The 23,717-nt window shown below is 39.3% G+C and overlaps 2 protein-coding genes across 8 annotated transcripts in view; one reads left to right on the forward strand and one right to left on the reverse strand.

The window, feature by feature from the left end:
• The window catches only part of SLC25A27 (solute carrier family 25 member 27), a 29,098-nt gene extending 27,367 nt beyond the window's left edge, over window positions 1-1,731 (reverse strand). For all 7 annotated transcript variants that reach the window (XR_011504955.1, XR_011504956.1, XR_011504957.1 and 4 more), the window contains exon 1: window positions 1,394-1,731. Coding sequence is in view for 3 of the 7 variants with exons in the window: in XM_014837508.3 (XP_014692994.1) it covers window positions 1,394-1,499 (106 nt within the window). In the remaining 4 variants the exon portion in view is untranslated. The remainder of the gene's footprint in view (window positions 1-1,393) is intronic.
• A 73-nt stretch (window positions 1,732-1,804) lies between these two features.
• Window positions 1,805-23,717, forward strand: part of CYP39A1 (cytochrome P450 family 39 subfamily A member 1) — a 92,069-nt gene continuing 70,156 nt past the window's right edge. The window contains exons 1-5 of the mRNA XM_014837506.3: window positions 1,805-2,309; window positions 9,764-9,899; window positions 11,841-12,015; window positions 13,917-14,066; window positions 14,956-15,049. Of these exons, the coding sequence (XP_014692992.1) occupies window positions 2,133-2,309; window positions 9,764-9,899; window positions 11,841-12,015; window positions 13,917-14,066; window positions 14,956-15,049 (732 nt within the window). The 5' untranslated portion in view covers window positions 1,805-2,132. The remainder of the gene's footprint in view (window positions 2,310-9,763; window positions 9,900-11,840; window positions 12,016-13,916; window positions 14,067-14,955; window positions 15,050-23,717) is intronic.

A 23,717-nucleotide genomic window follows, 5' to 3' on the forward strand; every position in this document is an offset into this window, starting at 1 on the left:
TGCTTCAGGTTCTGATACTAAATTGTTTTGTACTCACAACCATCTCCTATTTTGATTCACCCACCTCCCATTTCCAGTCCCCACAAAATTCTCCATGAAATTTTAATAGAAGGAATCCTCCTTGATAAAAGCCATTGGTCACAGGGGGAAAGAGGTTAAAAAAAATAAAACAAAACTGGAAATTAATCATTCAGCAGTCTGCTTTTAAACTTTTTAAAAAGTTGATGACTTATATTTCAGCAAAAACAGTGAATAAAAATTCTTCCTCAGCTTTGGGAGGAGAGACAAAAAAAGAATGTGCAAAAGGCAAGAGTGGAGGAGCACACAGGGCAAAACAACAGATTATGTGCTGGCTCTGCTGGAAATGCAAAATAAACTCATTTTAGAACAGGACAAACTAGCATTTACAAATGATTACACATTGGAGCTGTGGCTTTTTTTTTTTTTTCTTTTTAATGGTCAAGAAAATGAAAGGGCAATATTAAAATGCAGAGTGAAGCCTTCACAGGGAACACACAGCCACCCTACTCACAAAATCCTTGGAAGAAACACCACCAGCTCGTGCAAAAACATCATAATTCTGCTCTAGGTAGCCTCTTAAGTTTTCTCTGACTTGCTTAGGCAGATAAACTGTCCGTCCTCTACGCTCTTATGATACTTAATAATACCTTGATTATAATAAAGAGCACAATGTAATTGTCTGTCTCTGCATGTCTCCTCACCAGCCTCTCAGAAGGTCTGGGCTGGGTCTTTTTAACTGTATCCCCACAGGCCCTAGCACTGTAGTAATTAAATAATGTTACAATTAATGGGTGCCCTGCCTTGGATTCAGCATTTACAGATTAGCGACTTCTCAGAATCCTGCAAAGTAAACACAATATAGATGAGTTAAGCTCAAAGCGGTCAACTGGCAGATGATGAGTAGATGCTCAATAAGTGATAGATTAATAACAAGTCCCACAAGTTGGGACCACAATTTGGAACCCCCCCCAAATGATATAATGAAGCTGTGTAAGAACATAAATCACAGAGATTATCTGGATTAGAAGGATGAAAAGTGGATTGTGGTTTTAAAAAGGTCATCCTCACTCCCATAGAGGAACGACAGCTCATGAAGCTTCTGAAAGTCCACATCCAGGCACAAAAGCCCACCTCTGAGGGAGAAGAAATTGGAAGGAAGAGACCTTAGTGACCTCCAATCCCTCCTCCTCACAAAGCTGGCCTTGCCCCCACGCTGCCACATCTGCCTGCCGGACAGACGTGGGAGAAGAGGGCGCAACGTTGCGGCTGCACACCCCCGGGAGCGAAGCGGCCGCCAGTCTCCCCCGACCCCCACCCCCAGCGCGGCGCCTCGACGACTCGCAGGGAGGCCCAGGCGTGGGCAGCCGGGTACCTAGCTCGGCCACGGTAGCCGCGCAGCCCGACAGGAGGAACTTGCTCGCTCGGGGCCATCTCTGGGCGAGCGGCAAAAGCCTCTCCTCATCCTCTGGAACCGACATTCAGCAGGACAGACAGGACGACAATGCAGCCCTTCTGGCCGGCGCCCCGCGCCGCAGCTGGCCTGCCACCCTGCCAGGGCGGCCACTCTTCAACTGACGAGTGGCAGGGCGGGGACCATTTCCCTTGTTCGGTTCGGCCAGGGGGTCTCGGAGAACCAGCAGCCTCTCTAACAGCCCAGGCTTGAGTGGTCCACGACTGAGAACAGAAAAACAACGCGAAGCCCACGAGGCTTCTGGGAAATGTAGTCCGCCGGACTCCGCGCCTTCCCGGCCGCATTATCTGATTGGCCGGGAGCCGGGCGCCAGCCGCGCGCAGCCCCCTATCTCCATGGCAACAGCGCGTGTTCTTCCTCCTCCACCTCTCAGCATCGTCTCTGGTTCCGTCCCGCCCCATCATACCGTCCCGGGTGTCCAGGAATTGAAAGAGAAGTGGAGTTGGGAGGGAGCGATGTTGCGAAAGTCACCTAAAAATTGGGGCGGGGAAAGGAGGCTACAGTTAAGAAGGCGAGCAGGCTGCGGAAGTTACAGCGGAAAGGTTGGGAGGTCCGGTGGGTGCCCTATCCCAGAGGAAAGGAAGAAGTGCCACCGCAGGAGTTTTCCCTTCTCTATTTCTAGAAGGTGCTATCCAAAAACATGGAGCTAATTTATCCAGCAGGGATTATAATCCTTGGTTGCGTTGCTCTTTTATTATTCCTTCAGTGGAAGAATTTGAGTAGACCCCCATGCATAAGGGGCTGGATTCCTTGGTTTGGAGCTGGCTTTGAGATTGGGAAAGCCCCTCTAGAATTTATAGAAAAAGCAAGAATCAAGGTAAGTGGCCTTATGGGGGGGGGGGGGTTTCCGGGGGAGTAATGTTTTCTTTTTTATTTCCTTTTTTTGGCTCTCAAGTGCAGTGTTACCACATGGGGAACACACCTGGTGTGCACAATGAAACGATCTAGTCGTTAATTCCTCAACTAACAACATGCTTTATGCAAAGTTTTTCGAAAGAAATAGATTTTTGTAATTTATGAAATACAGTGCAGCTTGTAGCTGCCTTTTTGGAAGTAGAGATTATAAGTGCTAGTTACTTCATTATTTTAAAAAATCCTAGGTGTATACATATTAACTAAATACTTGCAATAATTGGGAAAGACAGAAGTGTAATACAATTAGTTTCAGTTTATGAAACCGCATAATAAATCAGTGTGGAAATCAAAGTCAACAGGCTATTGTAAAAATTGCTTGCAAACTTGGTCTTGACAAATTTTGCTGGCAATTTATTTTCAGCTGTTATTTGATGATGGTGAAATTCAATTTCACTGCGCACTAAGGAGATTAGTTTCCTTGTAGTAGAATGTTTTTGTCTTTAGAATAGCTTTCAAATATAGTATATCTTTCAAAAATAGTATATAGGTTACTGCCAACTTTTTTTCCTTATTTCAGCCAATGTTTTAATGAACATTCTCATGTGTGTGTGTGTGTATGTATTGTGTGGTTGGGTTTTTTGCACTTATCTGATTGTTTCCTCAGAATAAATTCCTAAAAGTGGAATTGCTTACTCAAAGGACGTGAACATTTAAATTGTTTATATTATTGTGTTAGCTTTGCAAAAGGAAGTAACAATATACACTTTTTCTTTTCCTTCTAGTGTAGGAGATTGCCTATCTCCTCGTATTCTGGCTCACAGCAAGTACCATAATTCTTGCTAGTCTGATAGATGAAACAATATCTTTTAAAGAAGTACCCTTTTGTCACACATAGCCTTCCTTAGGCATATGATTTTGATAAATTTTAAGGAAGGTTTTTTACAAGCTTGTTTCAGAAGGTCAAACAACATCACAAAGATTATTCTGTTTTCTTCTAAAAGGTTTATAGTTTTGCATTTTACATTTAGGTCTGTGATCCACTTTGAGTTAATTTTTTTGTATGGTGTAAGTTGGAGTGAAGGTTAATTTTTCCCCATTTGGATGTCCAGTTGTTCCAATATCATTTCTTGAAGAACTTTGCTTTTCTCACTGAATTGCATTTGCAGCTTTTCAAAAATTATTTGACCATGTATATGTAAATCTGTTTCTAGCCTTTCTGTACTATTCCATTGATTTATATGCCCACTCCTTTGTTAATACTACACTGCCTTAAACATTATAGTTTTATAGTAAGTCTTTAAATCAAGTCGTAAAAGTTCTCCATATTTTTTTGTAAACTGGGACTTAGCATTCAAGATTATTTGCATTTTAATATAAATTTTAGAATTGGCTTGTCAATATTTATAATAAAGACTGCTGGAATTATGATTGGAAGTTTCTTAACTCTACAGAAAAATTGGAAGAGAATTGACTTTTTAATAATACTGTCTTCTAATCTATGAATGCTGTATATCTCTCCACTTATTTAGCTATATAATTTCTTTCAGAAATATTCTGTAGTTTTTTCGTGATGTGGTCTTGCTTGATTGTTATTTTAGGTATTTTATATATATGCGTATTTTTTTCTAAAAGATTCGCTCTGAGCTAACATCTGTTGCCAATTTTCCTCTCTTTTATTTTTCCCCCTTCCCAAAGCCCCAGTACATAGTTGTATATTTCAGTTGTGAGTCCTAGCTCTTCTACATGAGCCACCGCGACAGCATGGCTACTGACAGATGAGTGGTGTGGTTCAGTGTCTTGGAACGGAACCCCGGCCACCAGAGTGGAATGTGCCAAACTTTAACCACTAGGCCATTAGCGCTGGCTCAGTATTTTATATTTTTGAGCTATTGTAGATACAATTGTTTTCACATTGTTCTCCAGTTGTATCCTGCTGGCACATAAAAAATACAATTTTTTTTGTATGTTAACTTTGTATCCTGTGATCTTGCTAAACTCACTTATTGATTCCAGTAATTATTTTGTAGGTTCCTTAAGAAGTTTTTGCATAAACAATATGTCCTGCAAACAGATAAATTTCATTCCTTTTTTTCTCATCCTTATGCCTTGTGTTATTACAATCAGTATGACCTCTGTTGAATAGATGTGGTGACAGATGACAAGCTTGTCTTTTTCCTAATCTTAGGGGACAGGTGTTCAAAATTTCACCATTAAGTTTAGTGTTAGCTGTTTTTTTCAAGGTGCCTATTTCAGTCTTGACCTTCAACCTAAGTCCATAATTCACAGAATTATTCACCTCACTAGGTAAATAAATAGTAACCTATTGTATATTCACTTCTCTGCAGTTCTTTGTCTGTGGAATTTTAGTCCATTTAGTTCTTATTATTTCCCCAACTGTCAGATGCTTTTAAAAATATGATCTTTGTAATCTGTTCATCTTTTCCTACTTTCCAGTGAGATCCTTGAATCACCTGGTTCTACCTCATCCTACACTGACGGAAGCATCTGCATTTGTTTTAAAAGCTACAAAGTATCCCCTGAATCATAGTTCCCTTAAACAGTCACTTAATGGTTGATATGATTTGTTTTCCGTAGTTTTCTGTTATAAATAATGTAGCAACAAATGTTATTTATGTCTGTGCAAGTGTATCTGTACAGTAAATTATCAGAATCGAAGAGTAAATGCATTTGTAATTTAGAATGAAATAGGAAAACTTTTAAGCAGAGGAGCAATGTGACCTGATTTAAATTTTAAAGTGTCAGTTTGGCTGCTCTGTTAAAAATAGGAATATAATGGTAAAAGAAAGAAGATAATTTGAAGGTTATTGCAATAATTTGAGCTTGAGGTCATGGTGGCTTGGACCATGGTGATAGCAGTGAAAGTTTAAGAAGTGGCTGGAGATAGTTTGAAGGTGGAAGCAACAGAATTTACTGATAGATTGATTGTGGTTGTGGGGTATAAAAGAATGAAAAGGGTCAAAGGTGACTCCTGGAAGTTTAGCTTGAGAAAATAGAAAGTGGAGTTACTATCAAGTGAGATGGACAAGATTGCAAGAAGAACTCATTGGAAGGGAAGATCAGAGTTCACTTTTAGATACGTAGGAGTTTGGGATGTTGACATCCAAGTGGAGGTGCTGAGTCAAGCAGTTGGATAAATGAACCTGGAGTTTGGGAAAGTGGTCCAATTATGCGTAGGTTTAATCTCTTTTGCCTCTCTTCTATAGCCATCCTTTCCCCTGCAATTCTTTTCACATATTTATTTCTATGTCATATTTCTATTTCTATACTCTTTTTCTCTTAGACTCTTTGTTTTTCGTGACTCTGTCTCCCTTATCCTTCTCATAATTGTCTTTTATTCAGAAATGTTTTTATCGTCTCTTTCTTTCCTGAATTCCTTTATTTCCTAATATTCTTCTATTGTCTGACTATTTCTTCCATAGTTTCTTATATTTCTATTTTGTTTATTTCCTTTGCAGCTGCAACAATAACATTAACTTTTTAATTTCATAAAAAGAATTTAGCATTACAGATTTTATGTACTCTATTTAGCAAATATTTGGGGAGAGTTTCTTTATAAGGAACTTCTGCTTCTCTTTTCTGCTTTTCTTTCTTTCTTTTTTTTTTTTTAAGAATTTTTCTTATAGTACTGAAGTTTTCCTTCATGTTTAATCGTATCTTAAGGAATTGAGTTGTCTTGGACCAGCTGTCAGCAGGAAGTTTTGGTTGGGGCAGTTGCTTTCTGTGTTTCTTGGCTTAAGTTTTCTATCTTCTCTTGCTACAGTGGAAATATAGTGTCTCTGCATCCATGGCTCCTCTGTCTTCCAGGATCGAATCTTCCAGACTTGAGCTCTCATTGCCTTTCCTCAACAGCTGCTGCTCCTAGAAATTTTAGAACTGATAAACTACAATGGTTAAAAAAGAAAGAACATGGATGGTACAATAGCACCATGGAGAAGAGAGAGAAAAGAATCAGTGAAGTTGAAGAAAGATCAATATAAATTATCCAATATGAATAACAGAGAGAAGATAAACTGAAAAATGAACAGAGCTACAGGGACTGTAAAACTATAACAAAAGATCTCACATTTATGCCATCAGATTCCCAGAAGGAGAGGAGAAAGAAGGTGGGGTTGAAAAACTATTTGTAGAAATAAAGGCTGAAAAATTCCTAAATGTGGCAAAAGACATAAACCTACAGATTCAAAAAGGTAAGCTAAGTTCAAACAGGATAAACCTCAGGAAATCCACATCAAAATCCACATCAAGACACACGATGGGCAAACTTCTAAAAACTAAAGACAGAGAAAGAATTCTTAAAAGCAGCAAGACACAAATGAAACTTTATTATAGTAAGGGGGTTCAATAATGGAAAAACTCAGAAATATACACTCTGAGATAGGAGAAGGCAATACACAGAGTGGGAATCACTGTGAGATGGGCTAAGATAAACAGGCTATGGATATTGAGGAAGGTAGCAAAAGATGACGAAGAAAGTTCTCAGAAGGTTCTGGAAGGCACCATCTTCTAAAAGTGAAGAGAACACCTGGGAAGACAAGGGTTGTATCTCTTAGGAGCAGCAGCTATTGAGGAAAGGCAATGAGAGCTCAAGAAAACATGTTCACAAAAAAACCCGTACATGAATGTTTATAACAACTTTTTTTGTAAGAGCCTGAAACTGAAAAGAGCACAAATGTTCTTCAACAATGTTCAAACAAACTATGGTATATCCATACCATGGAATACTCAGAAATATAAAGGAATGAGCTACTGATACATACAACAACCTGGATGGATCTCAAGTGAATTATGCTTAGTAAAACAAAGCCAATCCCCAAAGTTTCCATACTATATGATTCTATTTTCATAATATCCTTGATGTTCAATCTTAGAGAAATGGAGACCAGGTTAGTAGTTGCCAAGGGTTAAGGAGGAGGGGGGGATGGGAAGGAAATGGCTGTGGTTATAAAGGGCAACATGAGGTATCTTTGTGATGATGGAAATATCCTGTATCTTGACTTTATCAGTGTCAATAGCCTGGTTGTGATACTGTACTATAGTTTTGGGAGATGTTCACACTAAAGGAAACAGAGAAATAGATACATGGGATCTGTCAGTATTATTCCTTATAACTGCATGTTAGTCTACACTTATCTCAAAAAGTTTAATAAAAAAATACACAAGCACCGCTTCTACAACATACTGTGTGTGCTTGCCTTTATCTCATAATACCCAGAGTGCAGTTGTTGCAAAAAAAAAAAAAAGAACGAAAGGAAAGCAAATAAGACAAAAACCCACCACTGCTACAGTAATATCATGTAATAATTCACATGATCATTTGCCATCTGCAATTGCTTTGCAATAAGTTACTTTAGATACCATGTGTCAGCAGTTATCTCAGATATTCAATATGTTGAACTTGGCTGTTCTGCGCTGTGGCCTGGATGCCTATTTATGTTACAAAGGCCACTTTCCTAATGGAAAGTTAAGAATTCTCATTTGAACAAAACTTAAACAATGAAAATTATGCATCTTCCTCTAAGTATTGCTTAACAAATAATCATTAATAAGGAATATTGGAGAGCAATTAGATGTCTGGATCACTACTGTAAGAAAATGAGACTCTGGTGTTCAGTGGCTCGATGATTATTGGGCCCACATTTGCCTCATAGTGCCCAGCGGTGTGTCGTAAGAATGATCATGTGCTGTTTCATAACATGTCTAGAAATAATTGTAATATTGAAGTAGTGATGAGCATAAATGATATTTTGAGGTATTTATAATAACTGTAATGGGATATAAAAGTATGGGTGGTGGTTCTAAAGTTGTACACGTAGGATGTAGTATGGTAAAGTCATTGCAGCCACAGGAGGAAATGAGGATGAGACTTGGAAGGAAGAAATTTATTATATTCACAGGTCTGAGGCTGGTCACTGCATGCCATGCAGGGCCACAGGGAAAAACACCAGTGTCAGCCAGGATGCAGAAGATAGGAGCAAGAGCAAAGCTTAGGCCAGAGCCTTTACTGGGGCTTCCTCAGGAAAGGCAAGGCAGGGCAAGGTAAACAATTCAGGCCTGGCTAGTTTAAATAATTCCTACAGACTTTGGGCTATGGGGCTGGCCTCTAGTTACCTGGTACCTGGCCCTGGGATGGTTTAGGGCAGGGAAAATACTCACTTGGTGTGTGAGAGTTAGATAGGGAGGTAGTAGGTGATATAGGCTCAGTATTTGTTGGTTTGCATGTGAAAGGCATGCTCCTGGCTGGCTGAGCCCTTTGCTATCTCTAAGAATTGGCTAGCCCTGGGAGGTCTCTCTCTCCCCAGTAGTGATGACACCAATGCCAGAGCATCAAGAATAAGAAAATAGAGCTTAAATAATTGGCCCTGTGATGAATGGATGCCAAATAGGCACAGAATCTAAGAAAATACAGTTGGAACAGTGGGTTCGTTTGATGATCAAGTCGTGGATAAGATTGTAGTTTGTTGCCTACACTCACAATTGGAGAAAATGCTAAATTACAATTAGAGGTCAATGAAAATAATGATATATTTTTCTCCCGGTAAAGTCATATACTCCCTAAAATCAAACCTGGCACTACAGTATGTTTGTAGGCTGCTGGGAGCGATCTGATAGAGATGGCAAACTCATGATGTAGAGGAGAGAAGGCATAAATGTACAGCAAAGAGAAGGTAAGAGAGTGTGGAAGCCAGGACACGAATAAAGAAATGTTGGTGTTTCACAGGGGCAGGACCTTCCATCTGTGTTAACCTGACGGGAAGCATTGAGAATGGGTACAAATGTGTATCTCTGCAAGATCTGGTGGTGAGAAGTGGAGAGTAGTCGAACTTGATTGCCTCCATTTTCCTTGTGAGTTAGAAAGCGGGAACACTATCTCAGAGTGGAGAGGGTTGGGCAAGGTGTCCAGGTGAACTAATCATGTTGGAAAGTGAGTAAGTGAACGCGTTAGAAAGCTTTTTAGGATTGCAAGGCGCTGTTGAGTGACCACAGATTTATGGTAAAATCAGTCAGCAATTTTGTGTGTTTTTGCTAAACAAAGTTGAGCTAGAGGTTGCTTATAAACCTACTGATATCTTGGAAACAGTGTTCAAGAATCACAGTGTTTGATTTGATTTCTAGTAATTATTTCTAACGAGAAAGGAAGGTGCAAGAAAATAACGTGATCAAAAGGAAGGTTAAGTATTAGGACAGAATAAGTTAAGATTCATGTAATTTAGATTTGGCTGAATCAGTCAAGACTTATGACTAATTACCTTATATAATCATAATAATTCTTATTTTGACTATAACTTCAGCATTGGGGTTCTTGATGAACACTGTCTTAAACATAGCCCATAGCCCAGTAACTTATTTAACACAAATGCTTACTAATATGACCTGTATTTGTGTGTTTTCTTTCAGTATGGACCAATTTTTACAGTCTTTGCTGTGGGCAAGCGAATGACCTTTGTTACTGAAGAAGAGGGGATTAATGTGTTTCTAAAATCCAAAGAAGTAAATTTTAAACTAGCAGTGCAAAGTCCCATCTATCATACAGGTAAAGAATATTTTCAGCTATTTCCTTTAAAATACAACATCGGAATCCAAGAGTAGTTTTAAGTAACAATTACATCATCCTCACTCTATCAAGAATGAGGGGGCCCATTTTTTTATTCTTTAGAGTAGGGATAGAAGGAGGAAAGAATTTATGATGAGTTTGGTCATTGAAAAACAAATTATTGGCAACTTAATCCATTTAGATCTTGACTAGACATGTGTAAGAGATGAGGTTACCTCACTGATGTTTACTTTGGAAAGTATGTGGAATCTGTATTCTGTTGCAGCTCTCCACACTGTGACTAACTCTGTTCTGCTGCTGCATATACAGTGTTCCACAGGTTACAGCTCTAGGCTTGATCTCATGTTGCCACTCTTCTCCCTGAACGTAGAATTCCACTGCTTAGTAAAGCCTTTACGTGGCATTTCCTGACATATTCCGTAGGGCTGTTAAGGTAAGTGGGGCTTGGCTTCATGTAATTGATGCCCTTTCATTCTCCATCTTCAGAGACTGCTGGATTGTACTAGTCAGCATGCTTCCAGTATGACGGTCTGCCTTTATTTCTTCCCAGGCTGCAAACATGCATGCTGAGGTCATTTGTCTTCCCAAGAAGGCAGGGCCCGTTCATTTTGTGCCTGGTCCTTTTCTCTGCTTTCACAATGGCTGTGCTTGCTTCTACTGTCTGTAGCTTCTTTCTCTTTGCTTCCCTTTCTGCTTTTTTCTTAGGTTCCTTTTCATGTAGTCTCTAGTGCATTTCTGGCCATTAAGACACAAAAGTGTGTTTTAAAAGCTGTCAGTGATCAATAGCATGATTATTTTTCTTTTTGTTTGCATGAAAATCACAACATGTTGCTTAAATTCCTTGGCTATTTAGTACTTCTTGATGTATGGACTACAGAATTCTAGATCAAAGAATTAAAAACTTTGAAGGCTCTTGATCTCTAAGTTCACATACCCCTTCAGGGAAATATACATGCTTACTCACCTGTCAGAGGTATACGGAATTGATCAAGTTTTCTCACTTGTGCTTCCTCTGGGACTTTTATGTTTAAATATTTCTATTTAACAGATGAAATATGTTAATATTTACTCTTGAGCCAGCCTCTCATTCCTCTTATATATTCCCCTACCACAGAGAAGATGTATGCTCAGGAAATCTAAAAATTATTTTTAATTAACTTACACAAAATATAACCTACACAGAATCGAGTGATGAATTACAAAATAAAAAATTATTTTTTGAAAAAGTTACTTCGAAGACAATAAAACAGGATTAAAGAAAAATATAAAGGAAGAATGAGTTTAAAAACTCACTTTTCCTCTCACCACCTCAACCCAGCCAGGAGTGTGTATTGTGGAAGGAGCATGAACACTAATATAGAGGAAATAGTGGGGTCAAAGCTATTCACGAGTTTAGGAAAGGCCTCCTGCTGGAAGTAATATTCGAGAAGACACTTGAAAGAGAAACAGAAATCAGCAGGAGAAATTTATGGCTTGTCGATGTAGGAGTGTGGGGGTAAGGTTGGTCAAGTAGAGAATGTTCTGAGCAGATAGAACAGCTCACGAAAATGCTGGGATGTATAAAAGAGTGTGTGTTTTCAATATACCTGGATTTGGAGGGACAAGGGGCTGGAAATATCATTGGAGAGCTAGAAAGATGGTAGGAGACCTTGTAAACTTTGTTAAGGATAGGAAGCCACAAAGGATTTAAAACAGGGACATAAAATCACCAGATTTGTGTTTTCCAGAGGCCTTGTTAATCACCCCCTTATAGATCATCCCTTAAAGTGAATCACCCTACATACTTCTACTGTCTCCTTTTATTTGAGGGAGCTGGTTTGATGTACTGGGTGGACTTTGGCTACAGTCCCTACTGACCAGGTATTAGTAGGGGTATATTTACTATTTGCTTCTTTTGATAATAATTTTCTCTGTTTATAGCATCAATTCCAAATAATGTCTTCTTTACAATGCATGAAAAACTTCATACCATGATGAAAGGGAAATTAGGGACTAGCAATGTGTATCGACTCACTGGACAACTGACTGAAGAACTTCATGAACAGCTGGAGAATTTAGGCCTTCACGGGACAATGGACCTGAGCAACTTAGTCAGGTAATTGGATGCATTGGTATGATTTAATCTTGTTTATTTGGAATAAAAATTTTAAAAATCTGAAGTCTATACCTTGGACTTCAAAAATTATCAGGTGGATTAATGAAGTCTACCTAACTAAGCAATTAAGAGATATTAATCTTTTAAATTCTAATTAATGGGCAATTTTCAGTTAGCACTCCAATTTTAAGGTGAGCAAATAAGCCAATATAGTCATTTTAATACATTAATTTCTCTTTAGTCATTCTATACAATTGTGTGTGCTCTACATGGATTTTCCTCCTACAGTTGTCATGCATCCGTCAGAATTTTGATAAAACATTCAGTGTAATTTGTGATTGTTAGAACAAGTGGACATTGAAAGGACAGGGAGGAGGACAGAATCGTAACGTAGATGACAAGGGTCCAGGAGCTGTTCGAGAGCCTTGCAAGGGTGGCTGAGACAATATGGGCCTCAGGACTGAGCCCAGGGTCCTCCTAGAGGGGAGGTGCTGAGAGACAGGTGAGCTAGGAAAGGGCAGCGGAGGGACCCAGGTGTCACTCAGCCTTGTTCTGAAGCTTTCTGGTACAGGTAAGGGCTGGGCCTGGGAGCCGTGGGAAAAATTCTCCATGTGCATAAGGAGATTTGGTAAATTATGTTACCCATAAGGCACTTTTCCATCTCAGTGGGATACTGGGATGCTGAAGGCAGGATTCAACAGTTGAGATTCATAAGACAGAACAACATTTGATATTTTGTTAGAGGTCCAGAAAAAGAGAGAGAGAAAATGAAAATAAAAACAAGCAACCAGCCAAACTTTTAGCATGCCTAATATCTACAACAAAACAAAGCAAATTCTTGGATATCTTTAAAACTTTGGGGTAAAGAGATCCTGAAAAGTTTCTAGTGAGGATGAGATGGTAAATAAAAATGAAATAAACAGTACTTAGTGTTACTAATCTAAGGCATATTAACAATCTTTGATATTCTTTTGCTTAAGTATGCCACAGTAATCATTTTATTCACTTATGTTAAAATTTACTGATGATAGGTACTATATTTCAATATGCAATATTTCAAATTTGTAGGATCCTGTGAGATATTAGGAAATTTGGTCCCTAATATTGATTCTTTGGTTACTTTTTGCTGCTCTCTAAAGACATGAGCTATATCTTAGTTACTGGTTCTTTTTGTTAGTGCCAATGAATCAATTCCAACCCCTAGTGATCCTGGGTACAGCAGAGTGGAGCCCTGCCCAGTCTTTTTGCGCCATCCTCTCACCTTCTGACACAACATCGGACAGTGCTCCCCTGCTGTTCACAGGGTTTTCACAGCCAGTTTTTTCAGAAGTGTGTTTTTTCTTAGTTTCTCTTAGTCTGGAAGCTCTGCTGAAACCTGTCCACCGTGGGTGACCCTGCTGGTATTTGAAATCTCAGTGGCATAGCTTTCAGCATCACAGCCAGTTGCAGCCTCCCCAGTCTGACAACCGACAGACAGGTGGTGTGGTTCCTTGACAGGGAAACAAACCTGGGCTGTGGTGGTGAGAGCTCCGAATCCTAACCACTAGACTGCCAGGGATGGCTAGTTATTGTTATTTGTTAAATAGATGTTTGCTGAAATTACTTCTAATCAATTTATTTCTGTATTATCATCTCACATTTGTCAGGATCTAACACTGCTTGCTTAGAAGGCATTTTAAAATCTTCAGATAACTAAGACCACGATTTCACTTACCTCTAAGTCACCTGAACCACAATAAGCAAATATTAAAACCTCTTATGAATGACATTTTCCCAAAAGAATCTGTCACATCCTATTATCCACCACTAGTATATAGCTATTAAATATTGCCCTCTTTGTCTCCTGTGCCTTTCTTTTTTGGTCATCGGGTCTGACTTTTTATGTGTTTCTGTCTTTGTAGGCATCTCCTTTACCCAGTCACAGTGAATGTGCTCTTTAAAAAAGGTTTGTTTCCCACAAACGCAAAGAAAATCAGTGAGTTCCGTCAGCATTTTCAAGTTTATGATGAAGGCTTTGAGCATGGGTCCCAGATGCCAGAATGTCTCCTAAGGTAGAGAGTTGTTTCCTGTAATTAACTCATTGACCAAGCTCTTCTCAGCAATTCATGCATTTCTCTGTTCTAAGTGATATGACAGCAATTTAAGTGGAAGAGAGAGAAGCTATTTCTCATGACTAGACTGTTTTTGGTCTGTGTGTGAATTGAGGGAGGAACTGAAGAGGAAAGACGTACTATTTCCATGTTTTTCTTCTTTTGAGGAGCAAAAATAAGAGAATATGAGAATGAAATGAAGAATTTATTTTGAGGCCTTTTATCCCATTTACAGCTTATTAGAATCACATTCATTGCTCCAATTTGGAACCATGCTAAATCATCAAGTGTAACCCCTCTCAGAATCAGTCATTATTGTCCTTACTCTCTCTGAGCAGAAGTGGGTGTGGTCAAATGTATTCTTCACAGGTGGCTCACATAAATGTTTATAAAATGATTCGAAGGCAAAGTAACTCATGATTTTTAAATTTCTTGGCAGTTGGTCTACAGTGGTAACTGGTCAGAAAAGATTAAAAAGATCGTAGCCAGTTTGCTTTACCTGGATTAACCCAGCAGTGGGTCCCTGTGCTAATTTTTCATGTTCTCGCAACTGACAACAGCCAGAGTAAAAGTAGACCATCAAGTCATGGGCCCTGTTTTCTTATTCAATGCCAGTTCTACAGGAATTGTAACATTTATTTGCAAAAGACACTAAAATGTGGCGCCTTGCCCCTTCAGTTTTCCTCGTGGACTGAGAAGTCTGAAGGTAGACCACTCATGAAATTCTAGCTGAAAATGAAGACATTTGGAGAAAAAAATCACGGTTCCATAGACATTCTCCCTCTTGTGCTGTGACATATCACTCATAAAGTGCTCTCGAATTAATTTATATGCAAATTTTTTCACCTAGAAACTGGTCAAAATCCAAAACATGGCTTCTAGCACTTCTTGAGAAAAACATGCCAGATATAAAAGCATACAAATCTGCAAAAGATCATTCCATGGTAAGTATTCCTTAGCTTTTTTGCTAAAATATATGAGATAAAAACAGTAATAAACTATGATTGTTAAAAATGTATTTTTGCTCAAAATCATGAGATTACAAAAATGCCAAGCACTGTGTTGGATGTTTACATATATTATTTTCTTGTTATGTCCTCACAACAGTGAGGCCGGTATTAGTCCTGTTCCACATAAGAAAAGACTGAGGCTACAGACAACAATATGAAACAAAACTCTGAGGGTTTTTTTTTTATTGGTTTGTATAAGACACAGTTGGCTGTGTCAACAGTGACAGGTGGGAGTTATGGCAAGTTAGGCCAGGATAACAAAGCTCTACAAAGTAGCCTTTGTTCTTGAAGCTACAACCACTAATTATTTCTCTCTTCAAATGTGAAGAGGTACTGTGGTATGATTTAAGAAGCAAGGCTCTGTGACAGTCAGCATCTTAAGTGTCCTAGATCCGTGGTTCTTCAAGCGTGGTCCCCAGACCAGTGGTACCAAGAGCACCTGGGAACCACTCAATCAGGGGCTCTCTGGTGGAGCCCAACAATCTGTGATTTAATAAGCCTTCCAGGTGTTTGTGATACTTGCTAATGAATGGGTCTCAGCCCTGGCTGCTCTTTAGAATCTCTGGGAGCCTTTGAAAACTATGTGATTCTCCAGACCCACCCTCAGAGACTGGGATTCATTTGGTCTAGACTGCTTGGCTCAAATCCAGTCACCAGTTGCATGACCTTGGACATGGAACCTAACCTCTTGGCCTCGGTTTCCTCACCTACCTCATAGAGTTATGGGGATTAAATGAGTTAATATTTGTAAAGCACTTTGAACATAGTAAGGATTAGTAAGAGTTTATCATCATTATTATTGTTTAAAAAATCACTTCTGATCTTTTAGTATGTGAATATGATATCAAACATTTTTGTTTGTTTGCTTTTACTTGTTATAGCAAGTATTACCACAAACACCTCTGCTTAACACTGGAGAGGAAGACAGCCTTAAAAAAAAAGGGAATATATAAATGTTTAGGTATCTCCCTCCTGAAAAAAGGGAATAGAAAGCTGTATATACTGGAATGCCCTCCATTGACAAACTATGTTTCAGCTAAGGATTCTATTTTACCAACAGACCCAGACAAACACACATTTTTGTTTGCAATATTTTTCAAGATTTAGGGGTAAAGCCACATGTATAATAAAAGCTGCACCCAGATAAGTCTGTAATCTATAGGCCTAGCAAACAGGGTTTTTAAGGTCCCAGCTAAAACTCCCTACCAACAGTACTACTAGAATAGCACTTATTTTGCTTACTCTGAAGAAATGAGGCATTTTTAATCATTGGTACTCTAATTCCCTATTTGAATAAAGACAAATTTGGGGAGCGACGTTAGCATCATGGCAGAGTGAGTTGTTCCCTTAGCTTCTCCCTCTAAGTTACAACTAGTCAGACATCCAGTGACCAACAGAGGGCTCCCTGCACAGCACACCAGAACAGCTGAGTGATCCATACATCTATACACCTGAACAGGGGTGGACTGCACCCCTGGGAGGCAGTGGAACTAGGGGAGCAGTCCCCTCCGCCTCCCCGGTGGTGGTGATCCAAAATGCAGATCCTCACACCAGTGCACATGCCAGCCACCACAGGCTGCAAGGGCAAACACAGCACTCCTGGCTTGGCCCATGCCCCCCACAGTAGTAGTGGGTGGCGCACACATTCCAAGGCTCCAGGACACAGAGCAGAGCTGGCAAGCCAGCCACCTCCCCTTCCCCTGACAGTAGCACTGGACTTTCCAGAAGTGGGAACTACATCCAAGGCATAAATTTCCTCAGCAGGGGCAGAGTGTCCTGACCTGAGGTTTCACAAAGCACACTGGCAGGCACCAGTGCCCAGAGATTGCAGGGCCAGCAACAACGTTTGCAGCATAGTCTCTATTCCTCCCCCAGCAGGTAGCACCTGCAACCTGAGGCTTCAAGATCACAGCAGAACTTGAGACCCAGCCCCTGGTGGTGACACCCCTGTCACTGGCTCTGCTGGCAGCAAGGACTGCATACCCAGGCCCCCGATTGCAACAGTGATGCCTATGAACCTAGTGCCCCTGGCAGTGGCACTGCCAGCACCCCACAATAACCCAGGAGCAGCAGTGCAGGTAGTGTATGGGGCAGCACACCCCAACCTATGGAGAGCCCATGGAGAGCAAGTAGGGGACACAGGACCCAGGCGACCCCAGAAGCAGCAGAAGTGCTCACAGCCTAGTGACCCCAATGGCAATACCTGAGACTACAGCGACATCAAAAGTAGCAGGGCACCAGCAACCTCAGAGGCACAAGCAGCACACGAGGGCACTGACGGTGCCTCTAGCCCAGGCAGTGGAGGGTGGAACGTGCAGGCTCTCAAATACAACCAGAAGCAGATCAGAACCAGAGTAACTGAAGCTGTACCCAAAGAAAAAAGGTGTTTATTCCCACAAATGCACAGGCAGAGGATCAACTTATCAAACACCATGAAGAACGACAGTAACACAGCAGAACGGAAGGAGAATGACAGCTCTCCAGCTCTCCAGACTTGAGTCACAGAAGATTACAATCTGACTGACAGAGAATTCAAAACAGCAGTCATAAAGAAACTCAACAAGTTACAGGAAGACTCAGAAAGACAGTGCAGTGAGCTTAGGAATAAAATTAATGAACAGAAGGAATACTTCACCAAAGAGATTGAAGCTCTTAAAAAAAAATCAAACAGATATTCTGGATATGAAGAACACAACCAATGAGATAAAAAATAATGTATAAAGCTTAAAAAGTATAGCAGATCTTATGGAGGAGAGAATCAGTGAGGTTGAAGATAGAAACCTAGGAATGATCCAGGTGGAAGAGGAGAGAAAACTAAGATTTAAACAAATGAAGAAATTCTTCAAGAAATATCTGACTCAATTAATAAAAGTAACATAAGGATTATAGGTCCCCCAGAGGGAGAAGAGAGGGAGAAAGGAGCAGAGAGCTTATTGAAAGGTATAATAGCTGAGAACTTCCCAAACCTGGGGAAGGAACTGGACATCCAAGTAGGTGAAGCTAATAGAACTCCTAATTGCATCAATGCAACAAGACCTTCTCCAAGGCATATAATATTAAAACTGTCAAAAGTCAATGACAAAGAAAAAATATTAAGGGCAGCAAGAGAGAAGAAAATAACCTACAAAGGAACCTCTATCAGGCTTTCAGCAGATTTCTCAGCAGAAACCTTGTAGGTTAGGAGAGAGTGGAATGATATATTCAAAATACTGAAAGACAAAAACTATCAACCAAGAATACTCTATCCAGTGAAATTATCCTTCAGATGTGATGGAGAAATATGAACTTTCCCAGACAGAGAAAAGCTGAAGGAGTTCATCGCTACTGTATCTGTCTTACAAGAAATGATGAAGGGAGCCCTCCTACCTGAAACAAAAAGGCAAAGTTTTACAAAGCTTTGAGCAAGGAGTTAGACAGACAAATCAGAAAATTGCAGCTGTATATCAGAATAGGTTAGCAAACACTTATAAAATGAAGGGTAAAGGGAAAGAAAGCATCAAAAACAACTATAACCGCTTCAATTTGGTCACAAACTCACAACACAAAAAAGAATAATTTGTGAGAACAAAAACGTAGAAGGGGAAGAGGAGAGGGATGGGACCTGCTTAGCCTAATGGAGATGAGAGGCTATCGGAAAACGCACCATCTCACCTATGAGATCTCGTATACAAACCTCCTGGTAACCACAAAACAGAAAATTAGAGCAGAGTCATAAATCATAAATAAAGCGAAAGTGAGAAGGCCATCACAGAAAACCACCAAACTGAAATGGCAGACAGAAATACAAGGGAAAAGAAACAGTGGAAATATAGATCAACTGGAAAACAGAAGGTAAAATGGCAGTATCAAGCCCTCAAATATCAATAATCATTCTAAATGTAAATGGATTGTTCACCAATCAAAAGATAGAGAGTGGCTAGATGGATTAAAAAAACAAGACAAATTTTGAACTTTGCTAAAGCTAGTTTAATGTTTAAGACTTTGGGACAGAATTCACTTTGTACATTTATGAGCAATTTCACTTCATTTCTAAATGTATCGCCTCTGTTTTCCTCCAGCAATGTTCACGCTGAACTTATGTTTTTATACTCACACTTTTTTTAATGTGGGCTAAGAAAAAAAGAAGATTCTGTTGTCTTCTACTGCATACATAGATTTCAGTGGCTTAGTTAAGCAAAAGACTGGAAGAAGTTTTTTATTTTTGTTAAATATTATGCACACATTTTATCACATCATAATTTTATCATGTTATAACATGGGTGATTCCTCCCATGTTATTCTAGATATATATTAAACTAGTATTTTAATTAAAAAATTGACTGTAGTACAGAATAGCATATCAAAAGAATGAAATACATCTATAGAATTTTTCATGAGATGCAAACTTTGTGTTGTAACAACTTACATTGTAAGTATGATAGAAACCAGGAGTAAATAAAATTTAGACCTAAATTATTTTAAATTCTGCTAATCCATTATTACAAAAACAGTAACAGTAAGAGACCACTAACATTTGTGGGGTGCTTACTCTGTGCTAGGCATAGTGTTACACATTTCACAAATTCATTGTTCATTTATTTTTCATGACAACTTTAATACCCAGGAAACTTGGGATTATTAAAACCAGAAATCTTGGCATTAGAGTGGTTAACCACTTATGAAACATTACATGCCTTAGTAAATAACAGCAATAGTCTCTCATCATGTAATTTCTTTGACACAGTTTCATCGTTATTTTCTGTGTCATAGGATCTAAAGAAAAACTACTACATTATGGTATACTGCATTTGTCCTAATTCTTAACCCATGAGTTATGGGCTGTGTCTCTAACAGGACAGTAGAGTGTAGTGGAAGAGTGTGGGCTCTGGAGGCAGGGCCAGGCTCACAGGGTTTGATCCCAGCTCAACCACCCACAAGCCATATGTCCCTGGCAAAGTTCCCCAGCTTAATTATGCTTCAGTTTCCTCAAATATAGAGTGGTGAAGATAATAGTATCTACTTCTTGGTGAGGATTGAGTGGTTAAATATATAAAGTACTTGCCTTAGCAAGCAATGACTAGACATGAGCTACCCTTATTTCTGTCACCTAAACCTGAGTTATTTAAGATTCAAAGTGTACGAGTAACTTAATGAAAATGTTATAGTGTCTGTATTTCTTCCTTGTGATGGGAAATGACCATTGGCAAAGGCAAATCTGGGGAAACCGTCCAATGAAGAAAATGCCTTCATGGAGTTTGTATGATGACCTGAGAGCAAGCATAGTAGGTGGCCTTTGATGGGGCCCTGATCTGACTTGGCACAGTTCAAGACAAATGTCAGTTCTCTGCATAGTTTTCAAGTATTGCGGTATTTATAATACACTGGCTTAGCAATTCTCTCTCCTACGGTGTATAGGCTGAGAATCTGCATTGCACGTGGGGGTAATGTCTTCCCTGAATGCTCCAGAGATCGGTGTTTCTGTGTTGCCTGCATTTTCCTAAGAGCAGAGGTTTATCAAACAAAATTTTTTAAGATAAAAGCATTTGTCAAAATGGTATTATGTACTAAGTTTGGTTTTAAGTACTTTATGGGTAGTAACTCATTTAAATGTCACAACTGTCCTATGAGGTAGGTACCGTATTATGACTATTTTATAGATGAGGAAATTGAGACACAGATAGCTTAAAGTAACCTGTTCAAGTTACCCAGCTCTTAGATAACTAAGCCAGGTTCCAGTTCTACATATAAGGGTCTTGGAAGTTGTCACTCCATCCTAACAACAAGTGAAAAGCTGAACAGACCAAAGAATCAACAATTCTTCTTGGATCCAGAACAGAGAGGGGTCACAGGGCAAACCACTGCCTCCAAGACTGGGGAGACCAACAGACAAATACAGGAAGTTGATGCTTCCCAGAGCAGAGACTCAAGAGCAGAAGCTGCCGTGGGAACTGGTGCAGGGTAGGAAAACCCGAACGGTAGTTAATGAACTGCTGGAGGCTCAATGCGGAATTCTCAGAGTTAAAAACTCCAAGAGGACCCGGTCATAGGGGCACCTCCACGATATTGTAAGACTTAACTATAGGAGCTTGATCAGGTTCCCATAGTAAATACTGGAGAAAAATCCCCTGTGCTTCTGACCGTGGGAGGAGAAAAGGAACCAGTTTGAAATATGCCAGAGCGCTCTGTTCTTAACAAGGCCTGCCTTAGGGGGAACCTGGTAACCAGAGCTTAACGTGCTGGAGTATTAACAGCCTCAGTGACCTGGGGAAGGGAAATACCTAGCTTCAGCCATCCTGTCCCACCCGAGGACGGAGAAAAAAACTGAGAAACACTTGTGACGTTCACAGTCCAGAGGCACAGACTCACTGAAAGCCTGAGACGTAAATTATAGGACTGTAGAATGCTTCTCTTCCCCTCACACCTCACTACCACATTACTAAAGGTCTATTTACAGCAGTTCCTTTTACCCAGTGCAACATGTCTGAATATCAAGAAAAAATTATGAGGCATACCAAAAGGCAAAAAAAAAGCACAGAGTTTTAAGAGACAGAGCAAGCATCAGAATGTGGCAGGGATTTTGGAATTATCAGACGGGGACTTTAAAACAGCGTGATTAATATACTGAGGGCTCCCACAGATAAAGCAGACAGCATGCAAGAACAAATGGACAGTGTAAGCAGAGATGGAAATCCTAAGAAAGAATCAAATGAACACTAGAGATAAAAAAACACTGTAACAGGAATGAAGAATGCCTCTGATGGTCTTATTAATAGACTGGGCACAGCTGAGGAGAGAATTTCTGAGCTAGAGGATATATCAGTTAAATTTGCAAAAACTGAAAAGCAAAGAGAACAAAGGCTGAAAAAAAATAGAACAAAATATCCAAGGGCTGTGGGAGAACCACAAGAGGTGTAACATACATGGATGGGAATACCGGAAGAAGAAAGAGAGAAAGGAACAGAAGAAATAGTTGATATAATAAGGACTGAGAATTTCCCCAAATTAGTTTCAGACACCAAACCACAAATCCAGAAAGCTCAGAGAATACCAAGCAAGTAAATGCCAGAAAACTACACCTCAGCATATCAATTTTTAAATTATAGAAAATCAAAGATAAAGAAAAAAATCCTGAAAGAAGCCAGAAGGAAAAAAACATAACTATGGAGGAACAAAGATAAGAATTACATCTGACTTCTTAGAAATCATGCAAGCAAAAAGAGAATGGAGTGCAATATTTATTTTTTTCTTTGAGTTTTTATTTACTTTCTATTTTGTTTATTTATTGAGGTAGTATTGGTTTATCGCATTATATAAATTTCACGTGTACTTCATTATATTTTGATTTCTGTGTAGACTAGATCATGTTCGGCACCCAAAGACTAATGACCATCCATCAGTGCCTTATCACCCCTTTAGCCCTCCTCCCACCACGCTTCCCCTCTAGTAACCACCAATCTAATCTCTGTGTTTATGTTTGTTATCTTCCACTTATGCGTGAAATCATTTGGGATTTGTCTTTCTCTGTCTGACTTATTTTGCTTAGCATAATATCCTCAAGGTACATCCATGTTGTGGCAATTGGCGAGATTTCATCTTTTTTTTTTCACAGCTGAGTAATATTCCATTGGGTGTATATACCACATCTTCTTTATCCATTCATCCAGTGATGGGCACCTAGGTTGTTTCCAAGTCTTGCCTACTGTGATTAATACTGTGTCTTGTTAATTATTGCCATTCTGACGGGTGTGAGGTGATATCTTATTGTAGTTTTGATTTGTGTTTCCCTAATAATTAGTGATGTTCAGCATCTTTTCATGTGCCTGTTGGCCATCTGTATATCTTCTTTGGAAAAATATCTGTTCAGATCCTTTCCCCATATTTTAATTGGGTTGTTTGCTTTTTTGTTGTTAAGTTGTATGAGCTCTTTATATATTTTTAATATTAACCTCTTATCAGATATATGATTTGCAGATGTCTTCTCCCAATTGTTAGGTTGTCTTTTTGTTTTGTTGATGGTTTTCTTTGCTGTGCAGAAGCTTTTTAGTTTGATATAGTCTCATTTGTTTATTTTTGCTTTTGCTTCCCTAGCATGGTGAGACACGGTGTTCAAAAAGATGGTGCTAAGACTGATGTCGAAGAGTGTACTGCCTATATTTTCTTTTCGAATTTATGGTTTCAGGTCTTACATTCAAGTCTTTAATCCATTTTGAGTTAATTTTTGTGTATGGTATATGATAATGGTGTACTTTCATTCTTTTGCAAGTGGCTGTCCAGTTTTCCTAACATTTATTGAAGAGACTTTCCTTTCTCCATGTATGTGCTTGGCTCCCTTGTCAAAAATTAACTGTCCCTAGGTGTGTGTGTTTATTTCTGGGTTTTCGATTCTATTCCATTGATCTGTGTGTCTGTTTTTGTTCCAGTAACATGCTGTTTTCATTACTACAGCTTTTGTGGTACATTTTGAAATCAGGGTGTGTGATACCTCCAGCTTTGTTCTTTTTTCTCAGTGTTCCTTTGGCTATTTGGGGTATTTTGTTGTTTCATATAAATTTTAGGATTCTTTGTTCTATTTCTGTGAAATTGTCGTTAGGACTTTGGTAGGGATTGCACTGAATCTGTAGTT

This window comes from Equus asinus, chromosome 8 (assembly GCF_041296235.1).
Source record: "Equus asinus isolate D_3611 breed Donkey chromosome 8, EquAss-T2T_v2, whole genome shotgun sequence".
NCBI lineage: Eukaryota > Metazoa > Chordata > Mammalia > Perissodactyla > Equidae > Equus > Equus asinus.